The sequence below is a fragment of the Mus caroli genome, unplaced genomic scaffold (genome assembly GCF_978045245.1).
Source record: "Mus caroli unplaced genomic scaffold, Mus_caroli_1 scaffold_15, whole genome shotgun sequence".
NCBI lineage: Eukaryota > Metazoa > Chordata > Mammalia > Rodentia > Muridae > Mus > Mus caroli.
The window spans coordinates 17274997-17293420 of NW_028227270.1; the positions used below are offsets into that span (position 1 = coordinate 17274997).

The 18424-nt window shown below is 43.0% G+C and overlaps 1 protein-coding gene across 3 annotated transcripts in view; it reads right to left on the reverse strand.

Annotated features, from left to right (window-relative positions):
* The window catches only part of Sgtb (small glutamine rich tetratricopeptide repeat co-chaperone beta), a 32858-nt gene that overhangs the window by 3451 nt on the left and 10983 nt on the right, over nt 1-18424 (reverse strand). For 2 of the 3 annotated variants that reach the window (XM_021180303.3, XM_029468583.2), the window contains exons 4-10: nt 17856-17925; nt 13774-13873; nt 8692-8796; nt 5958-6096; nt 5805-5867; nt 3465-3502; nt 3183-3266 (exon numbers count right to left, since the gene is read on the reverse strand). In XM_021180303.3, the coding sequence (XP_021035962.1) occupies nt 3183-3266; nt 3465-3502; nt 5805-5867; nt 5958-6096; nt 8692-8796; nt 13774-13873; nt 17856-17925 (599 nt within the window). The remainder of the gene's footprint in view (nt 1-3182; nt 3267-3464; nt 3503-5804; nt 5868-5957; nt 6097-8691; nt 8797-13773; nt 13874-17855; nt 17926-18424) is intronic. The other variant, XM_029468584.2, reaches the window with a different exon arrangement.

The window sequence follows — 18424 nt, forward strand, 5'->3', positions numbered from 1 at the left end:
AGGCTGGGATCCTTAGAGAGGTCAGTGAAAAGGGATTTTCTTTTTCTTTTGTTTTTTCAAGACAGGTTTTCTCTGTGTAGCCTTGACTGTCCTGAAACTCACTCTGTAGACTAGGCTGGCCTCAAAAAAAATGAATATTTTATAAGACAAAGTTTTAAAGGCCTGGGAATGAGGTTCAATGGCAGGACTTCTTTTAAAGGTTACAAGCATGTGTGTGTATGTGTGTGTGTGTGTGTGTGTGTATGTGTGTCTGTGTGTGTGTGTGTGTGTATGTGTGTCTGTGTGTGTGTGTATGTGTGTGTATGTGTCTGTGTGTCTGTGTGTGTCTGTGTGTGTGTCTGTGTGTGTGTCTGTGTGTGTGTCTGTGTGTGTGTGTATGTGTATGTGTGTGTGTGTGTGTGTGTGTCTGTGTGTCTGTGTGTATGTGTGTATGTGTGTGTATGTGTCTGTGTGTATGTGTCTGTGTGTATATGTGTGTGTATCTGTGTGTGTGTGTTTCTGTGTGTGTGTCTATTTATATGCATGGTGTGCAACTGCACAAGCCTAGGCCAGTAGGGATGTCAGGTGACCTCCTCTGTCATTCCCTGTTTTTCCCTGAACCTAAACTTGCATTTTCTTAAATAGGCTGGAAGCCAGCAAGTCCCAGCGATCCCCCTGTCTCCTCCCCTTTGGAGCTAATGCTACAGGTGTGTATGGGATGCCCAGGTTCTTACGTGAGTGTTAAGATTATATATATATATATATATATATATATATCGGTTTTTCGAGACAGGGTTTCTCTGTATAGCCCTGGCTGTCCTGGAACTTACTCTGTAGACCAGGCTGGCCTCGAACTCAGAAATCCACCTGCCTCTGCCTGCCAAGTGCTGGGATTAAAGGCGTGCGCCACCACGCCCGGCTATATTATTCTTATTATTGTGCAGTTAGTGTTCTTAATCTCTGAGCTATCTCTCTAGCCCAACAGAACACTTCCCTAGCATGCCTACGGCTCTAGCTTCAGTCCCAACACCTCATTAAACAGTCATACACAACTTTGAAACAGGGTGGTAATGCATATCTATAATTCCAGCACTAAAGAAGAAGAGGCAAGAAGATCAAGAGTTCAAGACCACCCCCAGCTATGTAGTAAAATCAAGGTCAATGTGGCCTTCATAAGACCCTGCCTCAGAAAATATAGACTTTAGACAGTTTGTAGGAGCCACCACTGGGGTTCCCTGGGTCTGCTCCCTTTTCCGAGTCCTGATGAAACTCCTTTTCTTTCTGTCTCTTTCATTTGGATGCTGGTCAGAAACTATGCATAATTTTTCTGTAACTCTGGACTTCCCTAGTCTTGCTCTGAAGATGGACTCCCCACCATTTGCCTATGGTGTTACTGCCAGGTGGCTGACCTCCACGCTGGCTTAACTCAAACAGCAATGGGTTGTTTTCTTTTGGGGGGGGGTAATTTGTTTGTTTGGATTTTTGTTCTAATTTTTACTTCTCTTTTCCATTCTTCTCTGGGCAATGGCTCTGATTTATAGCTTGCCTGTCCTGGTTTTTTTTTTTTTTTCCTTTAAATTCTAATAAGATGGTCCTTGAAATTACAATAAAATACGTTTATCACAAGCTCTTCAGTTTGTGACCTCAATTACATGTATTAAGCATGATAATCAGGCCACTTAAGGGTCACCCTAAAAGTTCAACATCTTAGGTGGTGATTGGTTTTGAGAACAAATTAGAAACTGGAACTGCGGCTTCCTATCAACTTGGCAGGGGCAGTAGCAGACACATATTCAAGATGCAGTGTCTTGGACATTCTGATGGGCAGTAACGTGCTTGCGTGTGTGGAGTCAGTTTCCTGTGCCCCAGAAGCTTGACTGCATTCCCGAAGTGTTCCGAATATTAAGGATGTAACATGCAACATGACCTTAAAACTCACTTTACTTCCTTTGTGGTGCTAGGGATTAAACCCAGTGAGGGCTCTACCGCTAAAGCAAAGGTGATTTTAAGCCAAGTATGTGGCCCATGTTTGTAATCCCAGAACACCCGGGAAGATCACCTTCAATTGGAAGGTAACAAGGGCTACACAGCAAGACTATATTTCAAAAAACTGATTTTAAAATATGGATCTGCACCTAATTAATACATATTTTCAGTAAACACATGACTACCACGTAAATCCCAGAGTAGTTATTCAAGCTTACAAAATGAGTGTGTGTCAATGAGCAGGGCATCAGTACTTAGGGACCTTCAGTAAGTGTACAGCAGGACATCAATTCTCAGGGACCCTCTCTAAGTGTACAGCAGGACATCAATCCTCAGGGACCCTCTCTAAGTGTACATCAGGACATCAATTCCCAGGGATCCTCTGTAAGTGTACAGCAGAACATCAATTCTCAGGGATCCTCTGTAAGTGTACAGCAGGACATCAATCCTTAGGGACCCTCTCTAAGTGTACAGCAGGACATCAATTCTCAGGGATCCTCTGTAAGTGTACAGCAGAACATCAATTCTCAGGGATCCTCTGTAAGTGTACAGCAGGACATCAATTCTCAGGGACCCTCTGTAAGTGTACAGCAGGACATCAATCCTTAGGGACCCTCTCTAAGTGTACAGCAGGGAATCAATCCTTAGGGACTCTCTGTAAGTGTAGATGACAGTCCTGACATCCTATATGACCCTAAATCCATACTAGAAACAACAAAAATTTAGCTGGACCTCAAAAGACTAAGTGAATGTCCTGAGGTCTCGGGAAGTTAAGGCATGTTCCTCAGCAGCTCCAGCTACCAGTTATGGATGGAAACTACCTACTTTCTTGTTTTTGTTTTATTTGTTTGCTTGCTTGTTATGAGTTATCAATATGTAGACCTGGCTGGTCTGCAACTAACAGAAGCTCCACCTGCCTCAGCTTCCCAAGTGCTGGAATTGAAGTTGTGTACCACCCACCACACCAGAGTTCTGCCTACTTCTACTGCTAATGACTCCTAAAGATCTGCTGAAATGTGAAAATCCTATGGAAAGAAAAAGAAAAAAAAAAAAAAAGTCAGTGCTCTTAACCACTGAGCCCTCTCTCCAGTCCCTCTCGCTTCCCTTCGTGATGGTCTACAAACCGTGAGCTCCAACAAAGCCTTTCCTCCCCAGGCTGCTTTTGGTCACCTTGCCTTAACCCATTCAATAGGACACAAAGCAGGGCAAACACTCACGCTTGGATTAGGCTAGACAGGTCTGTTAGGCCTCCAACTCCGGCAGCTGGTCCTCCAATGGCATTTGTCATCATCCCTGACATTCTAGGGTAACAAGAGACAGACCATGGAGATCAGCATGTATTCCTCATGGGAAGAAAATGTCAATGAAATACATCAAGGGACTGGGTCAAATGTGTGAGTGACTGGAATTCAGTGCATTTTTATCAATTCTGATGGTGTGCTTTAATTAGGAGCCCTGCAATGAGAAGGAAACAGGCATAAGGAGCCCTTTATACTTACAGCTGCTGAACTTGAGGGTTCTGCATTAAACTTGCAGCCTATAATTGAAAAATAGAATTGCCCATTAAAATGACAGCAAAAATTAAAATGCATAGGGATGTTACAAAGATGCTGTAAGGGTAGAGGAATGAAACCTAACAGTGCACAACCGAACATGGGGTGGAATTTTAGTGTGCTGTACAAAGGAAATGGGATGGTACAAAAGAGAAGATACTAGAAACTGTCATCAATGGGGGAAATGAGATTATAGACAATTAAAATAGATAAACTAATTAATGGAGGGTATTGCCACTACTGGTCAGACCAACAGGTCAAAAGGGAAAAAGAGAAACTTTAAAACTATAAAGATGTAAAGCTTAAGAGACACTGCCAAAGAGATATTTGTGACTGACTGTGTTATGGAGATCAGACCAACCCTTTCCAGCAGGCTGGAGATGGAGGGAGGCCTCCCTGCTTCCTTCACAGAGTAACAACGGCAGGTTGATAGATCTCAGAACTCCATGTTAAAGCATGATCAATCCGGTCCTTTTGTTATTTACCCTCTTTATAATTTTCATCAGTTCCTATTTTCATTTTTTGGCAGTCCTGAGGGTTAAACACAATGCATATGTCCTGACACTGAACTACAGTCTTAGCCCTCACTTTGTTTATGTGTTTCTGTATTTATTTATCTATTTATTTATTCATTCATTCATTTATTTATTATAGCAGTGCTGAGAAATCAGACCGAGTTGTCAAGAATGCTTTCCAAGTACTCTAACAGTGTGGCCCACCCAACCCACACTGGCCCCTTTTTAAGAGTCAAAGATGTGCCTTTAACCCTCCTCTTTTGCAGCTCCTGCCCAGTGTTTATTTTAGGTAGCTTACAGACTAAATTTAATCTGAAGCGAAATTCCATTTCGTATTACAGTAATATAATCTGAGGCCTAAAATGAGCAAGCCAGGCTTTACAACATCAGAGGCTTACAAAGGAGTAACTATTTGCCAGCGAGTAGGTAAGAAGGCCAACCAAACTGAAAAAAAGACTGTGTCTTTTGGCTGAACTAAGGATTTAAGGATTGTAAAACACATTTACTTGAACAAAGATGAACAGGAACCGATTCCTGCCATTTTAGGAACACAGCGTATGGTAGAATGTATATGGTTTTGTTTTGAGACAGGGTCTCCCCATGTAGCCAAGGCTGGCCTCAAATTCCTGTGTACAGAAGGCTGGCCTCAGCCTTCCACATGCAAATATTGCAGACATGCACCACCAGGCCAGGCAGTGGGATGTTTACATACAAAGTATGCAGTTAGTAACTCCAGGGGTACTGTAGACCCAGGTAACACCCTAGGCCCACCAGATCATAGAATCATGGTTGTTTTTCAAAGAACTGTAGTTATTTTTGTTGGTTTGAAGAACTAGAGATGTTGCTTAGTTGTCTAAGATGCATGAAGCCCTGGGTTCAGTCTCCAGCATTGCATAAACTGGCTAAAGTAGGGCATGCCTTTAATCCCAGCACTTAAGAGGCCTGAAGAGCAAAATATTCAAGGTCACCTTCAGCTACATACTAAGTTTGAGGCTAGTTGAGGCAAGTTTGAACCTGGGCTACATGAGAGCCTGTTTTAAAAAACTCTTAAGACAGAAAACAAGTTTGGGTAATGGCTATAATCAAAATCCTCAGACAGCAGTTGGTAGATATATCTTCCTAGGACCAGTTTGATACAACTTTCAGGTTTTAAATTACATTTATTTATTTATGAGAGAATTGAGAGAGAGGGAGAGAGAGAATGTGTGCCACAGTGCTTGTGTAAAGGTCAAAAGGCAACTTGTGGAAGTCGGTTGGTTTTTTCCGCCATGTGTGACCTCAGATCACCAGGTTTATGTATGGAGCACTGTAAACTGCTGAGCCATCTCACTAGCCCAAGACAGTGGTTTTTAAAGTTTCATATTTGCAAACTGACAATCTAATGAAAAAAAAGTATGAGTTTTGTCTTATAAAGTGTACATATCCACACAAACACCGACTTCTATATTCTAGTTTAGGAAGGTACGGGCTTTCTACAAACACCCTGGCTTCCTCCGAGTTGAGGCACTCCTGTCTTAGCCTCTGCCATGAACATCTGCCACTCACTGGAAACCTCTGAGTTTGTTTCTTTAAAAAAAAAAATCTGGATCTGGAGCTTGTACTCTCAGTTCCTTGAGAGGCTGAGGCAGGAGACTCACTTGTGTTCAAGAGCTATGGGTCAACTCCAGCAACTACTGAAAAATTCCATCTCCCTAAAAAGAATGGCAGAGAAGGAGAGCAAATATATAGTGGACAACAGACAGTAGATCCAAAGGGAAGGAAGTATACTCACCATGGTGATGAATGCTGGGTTATTTATCAGGCTAGCCATGTCAAAGCTCAACCCAGTTCCTGTCTGTAAAAGAGTTAGAGCTGAGATTCATTCCAGCCACTGTGATGTTAACCAATTGTGAGTGACAGGATCTGTTCCACAGAGACAACTTACAGGACTAGATACCTCTCTTAGCTTCTGCTCTGCTATTTTCAGATTTGACTTATACGAGTCATTTTCAGGATCGAGATCCAGTGCCTTCTGGTAGCTTGTAACTGCCTCTTCAAACTTATTCATGGCAGTGAGGGCGAGCCTTTGGAAAGGGAGCACAGTTATGCTGCAGAACAGCAGAAGGTCATATGCTCGGAGCACTCAGGGACTTAGCATTCAGTTCTAACCCTCATTACGTTATGGTTCAGAGAGAGCGCCATCAATTCTCCCCAACTCCAAGATCCTGTAAGCTTCAGTTGTCTCCTTTCTGTTCCATTACACATGCGTCCCACACAGTTCATAAACTGAAAGCTCAGACTACTCACCTTTCTATTTTCCTTAAGACTGACAGGTAAATGAAGTAGCTTGCTTTACGAATCTCTAGGCTGAGCTAAACCAAGCTTTGTGCTTGCAATCCTGTGATCGTGTAAATCCATGATGCTGACACTCTTCTCAAGGACCCTAATAAACCAAGAGTGTCAAACCTTCTGACCTTATAACAACTCTGTCGCCTACAGGTGTGTTGGGCTGCACTCATAACTATCCTAAGACACATGCAGCCCACAGGCCTCAGGTGGGACATACCTGCATCTGAATGCGATGTATTTGAGAGCATCCTACATCTTCCTTCCTAAAACACTTGAACAATAATATTAGTTTCCTAATTTTGTTTTTACTGTTTTACTTCCTATAGCTTTTTAAAATAATTGACTGATTGATTGATTGATTATTGGAGGAAATGGTGCCAGGGGACACATGTGGAGACCAGAGGGCAACTCTGTTGACTCAGTCTTTTCCTTCCACTTTAACATGGGCTTTGGGGGTTGACCTAGAACTGTCAGGCTCAACTGTGCCTTTACCTGCTAACCTATCTCGCTGGCCTCTAGTTTCTCATCTGTTAAATTAAAAGCAGAATGTAGCTATCAGGTGACTAGTCCTGAACAACACGTGACTTGTTAGACAGAATAAGGATCTTCTGTAACTCAATAAATTATTGTCCCAGGCACAAGCCTGAGTATACCTAAATTTTAATGTTTATCATTCCCTACCTATAGTTTACTTGAAAAATACATCAGAATTAAGCAGTAATAACTAAGTATAAAAAGACAGTATTAAGTGTCTTGTTTGTTCTAGATTTGTCTTTTAAACAAATTAACCCTTTCTTTTCTGTATTACCTTACCTTCTTACATAGATAAAATTAGAAATTCTTATAACCCAACTAGTTTTCTATTAGTCAACCTTGAAGGATCCTCAACAGAGTTCCTAATTAATCACCGTAAGGATGGAAAACTTACTATGTACCAGGTACCACTTTAAATACTCAGCACTCCACAGTCTTTAAAAAAGTTCCTAAGTTTAAGAAAATCTCCTTCCACCTGAGGAGCCCAGGCAACAAACATGCACCCAGAATGGGTGATATTAAGGAAAATGACAGCAGTGTTTGCTCAAAAATGGCCACATGCAGAAGACATGAAGGCAGAAAATAATCACAGAGAATTTGGGAGAGTACTATCAACCCAGACACAGAAGCAAACACAGAGATGCTAAGAAACATGCAGATCTTGTAAGCTTAAAGCATAGGACCAAGGCACATGAGGATGGGTCCCAGAAAAGAAAGCAGAGAGGGCAGCTGGCTACACTGGGTCATATGGGACTTCTTTATCGTTTAGACTTTAAACTACAGCTGCAATGGAATGACTATGTGAGTTATGCTTTTAGGGTTTGGTAGGCAGGTGTGAGACAGGGTCTCATGTGGCCGAGGGTGGCCTCAAAGTTGCTTTGTAGCCAAAGATGATCTTGAGCTCACGATCTTCTTGTTTCTCCCTCCAAAGTGCTGGGACTATAAGCATGCAACACACACACTGTTTGTGCAATGCTAGGGCTCCAATCCAGAGCTACCAGCATGCTAGGCAACCATTCTGTCTATTTAGATAGTCAACTCTTCTGGGTTAGACTTTTGAAAGCTCACTCTGGCTTCTCTGTAGAGGATCAACAGAGAAGGTAGAGGATCAACAATTGGTGAGGTAGAGAATTGAGGCATAAAGACCAATTAGAAGGTAACTAAAGCAGAGTAGGTAAGAAATGGCAATCTAGGTTAATCCTATAAGCAAGCTAGTGCACAACTGAATGTAAGATACATGGAGAAAATGAGGCTAGACCAGATATGCCAGCAGATTAGATAGACACAGACCAACTCCTCAGCTTTGGGCCAAAGCAATGGGTACGTGAGTTCTGATAGAAACACATTAAATTCAACATGTCTATTAAATACTCAAACAGAGATAAAAAGGAATGGAATATTTGAGGATGGATTTCAGATATAGAATTCAAGAGTTCCAACAGCACATGCAGTCAGTTCTTACTGACAGAAATTAAATCCCATAAAGTCTCCATGAACTCGGAACTAACAAATACCAAACAGTGGATTCCAGGGAAAATACATAGTTAGGGACCTACTAAACTTACTTGTGTTTTTATGGTCCAAGCTATGAAGTGAGTTTGCTCACACAGTTCCTAGTCAGTCCTGAAACACCCATGATGGACCTCAAGTGTAGTCAGCTATATTTGCTATATTTCTTTCTATTACATTTGTCTTATCACACAGGGGACAATGTTAGTCAGGATATCCACCATCAGGCCTGAACCACAGCATCTATGATTCTCTGGCAATGCTTTGGACGTTGTCTGGGCACTCACCCCATCCTTCCGTAGGCCTTGCTGTATTTCGAGTCAATTGCAATGGCTTTCTCGCAGTCCTTGATTGCGTCTGTGTAGTGACTTAATTTGCTTTGGGCAGCGGCCCTGAGGAGGGGAGGAGACATTACAATAAGGCAGCAGACCAGGCTTTTCAGGCAGGAAACTGCATGGCTCTGGCCCCTATGTTTACATCACATCACTCTAAGTCGAACTGTGTGATTATACAACAATTTAAAGACAGCTTAAAACATCTGGAAGAAAAAGTAGACTCCCTTTTCCTTTCCCTTTGCTTTAGAGAATACAGATGTGTGGGTTATCACAACCCTATTTATGGCCTCTCAATTTGCCTGAGATGCAAACTGAGAACATGGAGACACTTGGAGCGCTAGGGAGGCATAGAGCGCTAGGGAGGCATAGGGGGCAGCTGCTATGAATTGGCCACTTTAATACTAAGGTTAAAACATACCAAAAAATTCCCAACCCGTGACAACCTCTCCCATTCCTTTACTCCTGACACAGCCTAAGCTTTACTCCTTCAGTCTCTCCAAGGCCATCATCAGCTTCAGCAAACCCGGGAATCTACTTCAGAAGAGGGCTGAAGAGACCAACTCTAGGCCAACAGCATTTGCCTATGCAAACATCTCAGCAATGAGGACCTGCTGATAATGATGCCAACTTGGAAGGGTTCACCCAGGGGAGGAAAGGGGAGGAAAAGCAGAAGCCCTAGGACTCGTAAGCGGAGGCCAACAGGGACTATCAGCAGCCAGAGACATCTGCATGAGGTCAGGTGTGAGGGCCAGAGCATAGGATAACATCTTAGGTTCTCACTGCTCCACCCCGCCAAGGACATGCTGTACCCACTGCTCCTAACATGGTACCTCCCAAACTTGAGGTCCCTTCTAGTAATAAAGGCAGAAAGCCCTTGGGGGAAACAGTTACAAACCCAAAACTTGACTTAGATTCCTTTATGGTCAACAGACAAAAGCCCATGACAAATGTGCCCCACACTCTCCAGCTTGCTAAGCTTGCCCACAAACTGAGAGGCACTAGTCAGTCTCTTGCTCCTTTATTCTCTTATACCCATGTCTAAATTGCCCAAATTGTCTGCTTGTTTGTTTAACTACCCAGTCAACCTTCTGTCTTCGTTGAAACTAATCAACAATAAGTTCTTTCCGAGACTTTCTGGACTCTCCAGTAACACATATCAAAATAAGAAAATGGGTGAAAATGTCTGTCTCTGTGTGTGTGTGTGTGTGTGTGTGTGTGTGTGTGTGTGTGTGTGTATACACCTATGTGTGCTCATGTATGGCAGTCAGACACCTTCAGGTGTCAGTTTTCACCTTTCCACCTTGAGACAGGGTCTGCTCCAGCAGGGTAGTTGGCCCTGAGCCTCTGGAAAGCCTCCTGCCTTCCCCTCTCATCCCCAGGGGCATGCTGGAATTATAGCTACTAACACTATATAGTTCTGAGATCTGAACTCAGGGTGCTTGGGTTTGCAGCAAATGCATTCAGATCACCAAACGTGTGAAGCAAATGCTGTGCCCGCTGAGACAGTCCCCTAGAGAGGACGGAAACACTGTGTTCCTCACTGACCCCATCATGCCTTAAATGTTCCCATTTCCTCTGGCCATCAAAGTAGAGATTAGGAGTATCTACTTCTGTCATAGCTAATCTTACAGTCAACTGCACTACATCTGGAATTAACTGAACCAGAACAGCTGGCACTTGTGTGTGGGATTTTTGGAGGTAGAATACATACCCATTTGAAGGTGAAAGATTGACCCTAAATCTGAGCTACATCGGAAGACATGAGCCACACAAAAGGGCACGAAGGAAGAAAGCTAGCTTTTGCCTTAGTCTCAGTGGTGAGTTCATCTCTTCTGTTCCTGAGGCACTCCTCCCCTGGGGTATTTCAACATAGACTGAAAATGGGCGGCTCTCTAGGACTTCTCTGAGACTCCAACACTAGATTGGCACTGTTGAGACACCCAGTCTTGTGGACTGAACAACTACTGGAATCCTGGGCTTTCTATTAGGAGACAGGCAATGTTGGACTACTTAGCACATAGCCTGTAAGCTACTCTAATAATTCACAGACAGAGAGACAGACAGACAGACAGACAGCTGGCCGGATGGATAGACGGATGGACACACACACACACACACCAAGTGGGGGGGAGGATTAATTTTTTCATTCTATCAATTCTATTCCTAATACAACTATTATTGCATCCCATCAACACTGAGTATCCACAGTAAATGGCCAAAATGTTGGTTGGCTCTCCATGAACAGTATTCTATAAAACCAATCCTATTGGAAGGCAGCTAGAAGAGACACTGACAATCCTGGACACTGAAACCGGGAGTATAGATTTTCCAGTTTTCTGTAAGAAATATCACATCATGTGTAGATTAGCTCTGATAAAAGTTTTGAAGATCAGCTCTCACAACTAATGTGCGCATTAATGGCTGGCACACATGTTCTCCAGAAAGTGGATTTTGAAACAACAAAAGCCTCATACTTTTGCCAGACATGTGGTGTACGTCTTTAATGCCATAATGTCAGCCCTGGCGAGGCAGATTTCTGTGAGCTCGAGGACAGTCCCCTGTCTTAAATAAATAAATAAACAAATAAAGTCTGTACATGCTTTTGCCCCATTTGACGTTCTTTTTCCCCCTGCCACGTTCTTTTTTTTTTTTTTCAAATTTTTATTAGATATTTGCTTCATTTACATTTCAAATGCTATCCTGAAAGTCCCCTATACCCTCCCCACACCCTGCTCCCCTACCCACCCACTCCCACTTCTTGGCCCTGGCATTCCCCTGTACTGAGACATATAAAGTTTGCAAGACCAAGGGGCCTCTCTTCCCAGTGATGGCCGACTAGGCCATCTTCTGCTACACATCCATTTGAACTTCTAACTTTATTATACATCTATAACTAAACTGTCCCTGGGGTGAGATTATAGGTGTGTGTCACCAGAGTTACACTGCTGCTTACTTACTTAGAGACAAGATCTCACTATGCATCCCTGACTGTCCTGAAACTTACAAGTAGGTCAGGTCAGCCTGGAACTCACAGAGCAGCAATGTGCTTTGAAGGAACTACTTTTAGTCTAGGACCAGCTAGGCTCTTTGTACGTATGACCACCCCTCCAAGTGCACACTGAAGTGGCTAGCATTATGTTTATTTCGCAATAGATTCTTACAACGGATACGTGACTGTCCAGAGGTTGTATAGAAGATAAGTAGTAGAACTGAGATCCATCGATCAAGTTCAATCTCAGTCAACTGACTTTAGGAATCTGCTAGAAAAACAGGAAAGCAAAATGCAAAACCATAGGCCCTGATTCCCATCCTCCTCGGAGCTAAGGCAACTAGACGGTGGTACGAGCCATCTTTTCTTACAATGGCCTGGTGATTCTGAATCTTATGTGTGTGTGCAGGTACACGTGTGGCTGTGTATACATAGCAAGTGGAGGCCAGAGGACAAGGTGCCCTTGACCTTCCTTTGGAGATATGGTCTCTCACTGGCCGGAGCTTATCAAGGAGCCTGTGCTGACTGGCTAAGCGAGACCCTGGGCTCTACCTATCTCTGCTTCCCCAGCACTGAGAGGACAATCATACAATACAGTACTTGGCTTTTTAAACAGTATGGGTTCTGGGGCTTAAACTCAAGCTTGCATGGAAGGGACTTTACCAACTGAGCTCTCCCCAGCTCCCAATTCTGCATTTTGTTTGTTTGTTTGTTTGTTTGTTTGTTTGTTTCAAGACAGGGTTTCTCTGTGTAGCCCTGGCTGTCCTGGAACTCACTTTGTAGACCAGGCTGGCCTCGAACTCAGAAATCTGCCTGCCTCTGCCTCCCAAATTCTGGGATTAAAGGCGTGCACCACCACCGCCCGGCCCAATTCTCCATTTTAAATTACGTTCTCCAACCTGAAATGTCTTCCATTTTCCTCAGTCTTATTCAAATTCCGTGTCTTTCCAAACCACTTCCAACTCTTTCCAAATCACCCAAGTGGATGTCCATACCAGTTCCCTGTCTCCCTATCCTTAGGTGATTCACCCACCCATCCCAGTGGCAAGAGCCTCCTAGAGAGAAAGTGACAGACTTCGCACCGAGGCTACACGGACGGAAGGAAAGTGAACACCAAGTCTGTGCAGAAGCAGGAGGCTGCAATGTGCCCACACTCAGTCACTTCCTGTTTCATGGGCAGAGCTGTTAACGCGACAATCTACCTGATTCACTAGCACTGGAAATGCCTTCTGTTCCTTCACTAGCTCTCTGGTTATCAAGCAGAAAAAAAAAAAAAAAAAAAAAAGAAGAAGAAGGCAAATAAAACCTTTTTAACTGTTTATTTAATATTTAACAGCATGCCCTATGGCTGAATCCTCGGGGGTAAGAGCCCATTTAAATGAGAAAGGGAAGCATATTCATTAATTTCAATTTAACAGTGATTAAAAGCAAGAATAAATATCACCAAAAGTCTCTGAGTATTAGCCAACATAAGAGTATTGGTGAATTCTAATCTCTTGAAAAATTAATTATTTACTTAGGCTCACATTTTTCATGTATTACTCTATAATCAAGCAATTTTACAGTAATATTTATATCTTGTCATAATGTCTCATGAGTACCTACACACACAAGCACACACACACATACTCACACACAGTCACACAGACACATACATATACTCACACACATAAACACACTCATGCGCACAAACTAACACACGCACAAAACAAAAACTTTAAAGCGAGATGGGTGGGCACATAAGAGAATATGCAGAGGGGATATCTAGGAGGGCCGCTCCTACTCAGAGGAGAAGTGGGGGTAGAAGGATTATGGAAGGGGGTGCCTGAGAGAGGGGTATTGAATGGGATGCAAAGTAAATAAGTAAAAAATAAATAAATTAAAATTTAAAAAGATTGGTGGCCTCTGAATGAAGCCTAGGGCTTTATTCTTTCCTTTTTCTCCTTCAGCTTATTTTTCTGTCTTTCAAATTTTTCTCAACAGACACATGTGACATCTGCCTTTCAGAGCTGTGAATCCCAGCGTTTCAGGACGAACCACGTTACCTGTTGCAATAATAAACGGCATTGTTAGGATCCAGTTCTATTGCCTGCGTGTAGCAGTCCACTGCCGCAGCATAATTTTCTTCTTTCATGTGGTTATTGCCTGCAATCAGATCGGGACAGGCTCTGTCAGCAGAGTGTGAAAAAGTGTAAAGTCTGACCCACACGGCTCAGCCACAGAAACTACAAAAACACGAAGAAGGTCACACGCAGTGTTTTTCAATCACAAAATTGAACCGGGGTCAGTTTTATCTTATACCACAGAGACCCTGCCCTTAGTTTCCTGGTGATTGAATCACTTCGGCAATATGGAGTCACGGGAATTAATATTTGCATCACGTGAAATGCAGCTGTTGGGAGGCAGGCATGCGGCTAGGTCATAGATACATATTCTCTCCTGGTTCGCTTCCGCACTCCCATTTAGAGCTGGCCATATTCCTCCCCTCTCCTTAGCTACCACCTTGAGCTGGACCTGACCTTGTGCTCCTCCCTTCAACACACACACCTCTGCGCAGCCATGCTAGGACGGCTGCTAGACGTTAGCTGGCCAAACCAACTCTGCTAATACGTCTTTGGCAGGTAACATCCTTTTTAAAGGATGTAGAAGCCTTTTAAGGGGGTTGTAGGAGAGTAATTTCTAGAGAGATAGGATTTCAGATGCCATACTAGCCTACTGATTTTCAGGAAGATCAACTGCACATACAGCTGGCAGTAATTTAATGAGTAAAATGAGGGATTCCTCTGCTATTGCATCGCAGGAAGGGGTGCAGTGTCCAGTGTGCTGGTTAGAACCGCTAGATAAAACCGGAAACGCTACATCTGAGACCGGGATGTCTAGGAGCCTCTGTGATTCCTCTGTTTCCTGCCCATGTTCATGTTTTGTTTGTTAGCTGCTTAATGGGAAAGTGGGAGACAAGCCTGCAGAGAGCAGGGGCGGGAAGGGTAAAAGACAGGCAGGTGGTTCTTAGAGGAACCTATCCCCTTTCCATGAAGCCTGGGTTAAACACATTTCTATGTAAAACTAATAGAACTATAATATGCAATTTCTTCCAGATTTTTACATTTTAAAATGTTGGCCCCGTGAGGCCAGTACTTAATCTCTCCTGTGGTAGAAATGCCAGCATATATTAGAAAGAATTCCATGGAATTCTTCCTATTCCTTTTCTTTTTGTGTGTAGGTCTTTTGCCTGTCTGTGCACAACATGTGCTCCTGGCCTTGAGGACAGAAGAGGGCTTTGGATCCCCTGAAATGAAGCTCAACATTGTGACTACAGCTAGATTTTTTTTTTAAAGTTTTTTGTGGTTGCTTAACATCTAAGGAAGTAAATAACGGGAAATCTTGTATTTTTCCCTAAGGGATGTGGGAGGATTTCATTACTCCTAGATACTGCATGGAAAAACTACATAGTATAAAAGGTTTTTAGTTCCCAGGATCTTTGGAGTTCACCCAATTGCTCAACATCCATTGATCAAAATAATCTGAAGGGTAGTAGCTACTGCTGAAGTTCTTGCACAGGGAGGCATTGAGGACCCTGGATTCTGATCCGCACTGCCGGGCAAGTGCTGTGGAATAAATGGAGACTGAGATTAGCATTGAAGGATGAAGGAGAACCTAAACACATCCACGAAGATGTCTAATCCTGGACTCTGCACGGAGGAACTCCATACTGGAAATCGGTTAAGGTGACCCATGTCACATAAACATGGCTTTCCTGAGAAAGCTAGGGGTTTGCCAGTATTTTAGATATGAGTTTCTCAAAACACGGTTTCCAGCACCTGCATAGAATCATTAGGGGGCTAGACAAAAATGCAGATTCTCAGGTTGGGGGACCCAAGTGCTTTCAGCTGTAAATAATGGAAACTCCATGTGGGAACAGAAACTCATTGGTTCAGAGACTCAACAACCTCTTCCAAGAAACATCTTCCCCCGCCCAGTTTTAAAAACTTATCTTCATTAATAAAATGGGCCTCTCTTCAGTAATACTCTCAGATGTAAGCTTAAAGTTGTTTTGTTTTTGGCTTTGTTTTGGGTTTTGGTTTTGGAAGGGGGCAGGGATGGAAAATTGTTGCTTAAATAAATAAATAAATAAATAAATAAATAAATAAATGGGGCTTAATAGATGGCTCAGCAGTTAAGAGCACTGACTGCTCTTCCAGGGGTCCTGAGTTCAATTCCCAACAACCACATGGTGGCTCATAACCATCTGTAATGGGATCCGATGCCCTGTTCTGGTGTGTCTGAAGACAGCAACATAGACAGCAATGTAGTCACATTTTTAAAAATAGATAATTCTAAAACAAAAACAACAACAATAACAATAAAGTAACTGTAAGAGCTGCCAAAAAGAAAAGAAAAAAGGAAAAAAGAAAGAAAGGCAGGTGGTAAGGCTTCCAGGGTAAGCCAAAGCTACTGTAGGTGAGGATGTGAATAACTGCTAATGGGTAAAAATGGTTAATAACTGATTTGGTCATAAGATCTGTGAATGTTATAAACCAATGGACTGTATATAATAAAAGAGCAACTTTGTTGTTGTTGCTGTTGCTGCTGCTGCTGCTGCTGCTGCTGCTGCTATGGGACCTTGTGCTTTGGGGCTGCATTTTACAATCACTGACATTAAAACGTTCTTGGGTCCTTCCTACAAACCACCTTAAATGTGTAAGTGTGTGGTGTGTGTGTGTGTGTATTACAAATATATGCAAGTACTGTAACCTAAGTCAGTGATTAGAAAGCTTCCATCTATAAGATAGTCAATAGGGAGATTCAGGATACAGATGAAATCTGTGGCTATAGCACAGCAATAAGGCATTGGTATAACACTTTATAGTAGTACATGCTATTCTCCTTGCTCTCTCACAGCCCCACCAGGGGACAGCAGCTGGCAGCCCTTGCTGCTTCTTTCTGCTTTTGAGAAGCGCATGAGACATCGGAAAGCCATGCTCCAGGAGGGTCCTAGCTATGAAGCAGCCTTGATTAACACCTCCAGCCTGGAAGGATCCTTGACGACCTACCAGGACCATTTGTTTTCGCACAAGTAACAAAATCTAGACAGAAGGGCCATCATTTAGACTTTGCCCATAGCATGTCTGACATATGACACGTCTCATTGAAATGAAGACCAAAAGCTTTTGTTAAAGGAGAAAGCGGGAGTGACCCAGTCTCCCCAGCTGTTGTGTTTGAGGAGTCTCTGGCTGCCCCTCCCTCTAGCCCACACCCTCCTAACACTCACTATGTCAAAACAAAACCAAACAAAACGCTCCGCAGGGATTACCATTTCCCAAGGCTGCCATGCAGAGCAGGTAGCATACAGGACAAAAATACCATTTCAATTCGCCTTGTGCTGAGCACTACCACCAGAGCTAAAACAGCTGCTGCCATGCAGGGCAGTGGAGACCATACAGCGTCACCGGAGTGTCCACAGGATGCAAAGCTCGAGTGGGAGGAAAACTTCCGAAGAAGCTGCTCCAATTACAAAGCGTACGATTTGCCTCTGGATGGCTGAGCTATAAATGCTCTGGGAAACACAGCGCAAGCACAATGAGCACTGGGCGTTGCTTTTATTTTACGTGTAAATTATGAGGTCATGGCACTTTAAGATTTCAAGGCACTCTGACAATATCATTTTTAGAGGAAACATAATTGAAAACAGAGACTAACCTACTTTATAATGTAATCCTAAGATAAGACTGAAGAATAAGGATGTCATGAAATGTAATACAATAAACAAGACAGATGCCATATGCATGCATTAATAAACTTCAAAATCCTTTTAAAACATTAATATGAAAGTTAAAATAATACTTATAGTTAATTACCTCTTTTTGGTTAAAAAATAAAGGAGAATTGAGTCAAATAGCAAGCAGAGTTCAAAGTAAATAGCCCATAAGGTATTTATTCAGTGAGGCTTAGTGGATACTGGCTAGTCTTGACGGCCTTGGTATTGACAGGCATTCTGTGTCACCAGGCCTCTTACCCATCACATTCACATCCGCTCCAGAAAAGCCACAGGGATGAGGACGGTGCAGTCCTCATCAGTGGAAACTATCATACTGCCACCTCAGAGATGTCATCTCCAGAGCGTATTTACCTTCATCCTTCAGCTGGTCCGCCTTTCCCACATCCTCAGGTACCGAGTTTGAAAGCGGCCGTATGTCATTCTGAAATGGAACCAGAATGTGTTTCCTTATAGCACACGAAAAGGCATCCCAAATCTATAAATAGTAATAAACTGCACACATTTCAGTAACTCACCTGTTTTTTTTCTCTCTCAGTGCTGGACATTCAGTCTAGGACCTCAGAGATGCTGGCCAGTGCCCTGCTGGCTGTTTGGCTGGAGCACCAGAGTGAGGTTTTGCCCTTTCTCTTGACCTCAGGGCAGGGTCTTTCCCACTAGAATGCCTAGGCCACCTCTGAACCTACTTGATAGCCCAGGCAGGCATCAAACGTGTGATCCTCCTGCCTTGGAGCTCGAGTTACAGATCTAGCTTTCTTTGCCCATAGCCAGGAATTCCATTCCAGGAATGAAATGTGGACTTAATATACAAAGAACAATATCAGAACTAGAAACTTCTAGAGTAGTGTGTTTATTATCCTAAAACACGTATCTCGATATCGTTTATCAATGAAACGAGCATCTATAATGCTCTCACTTAAAGG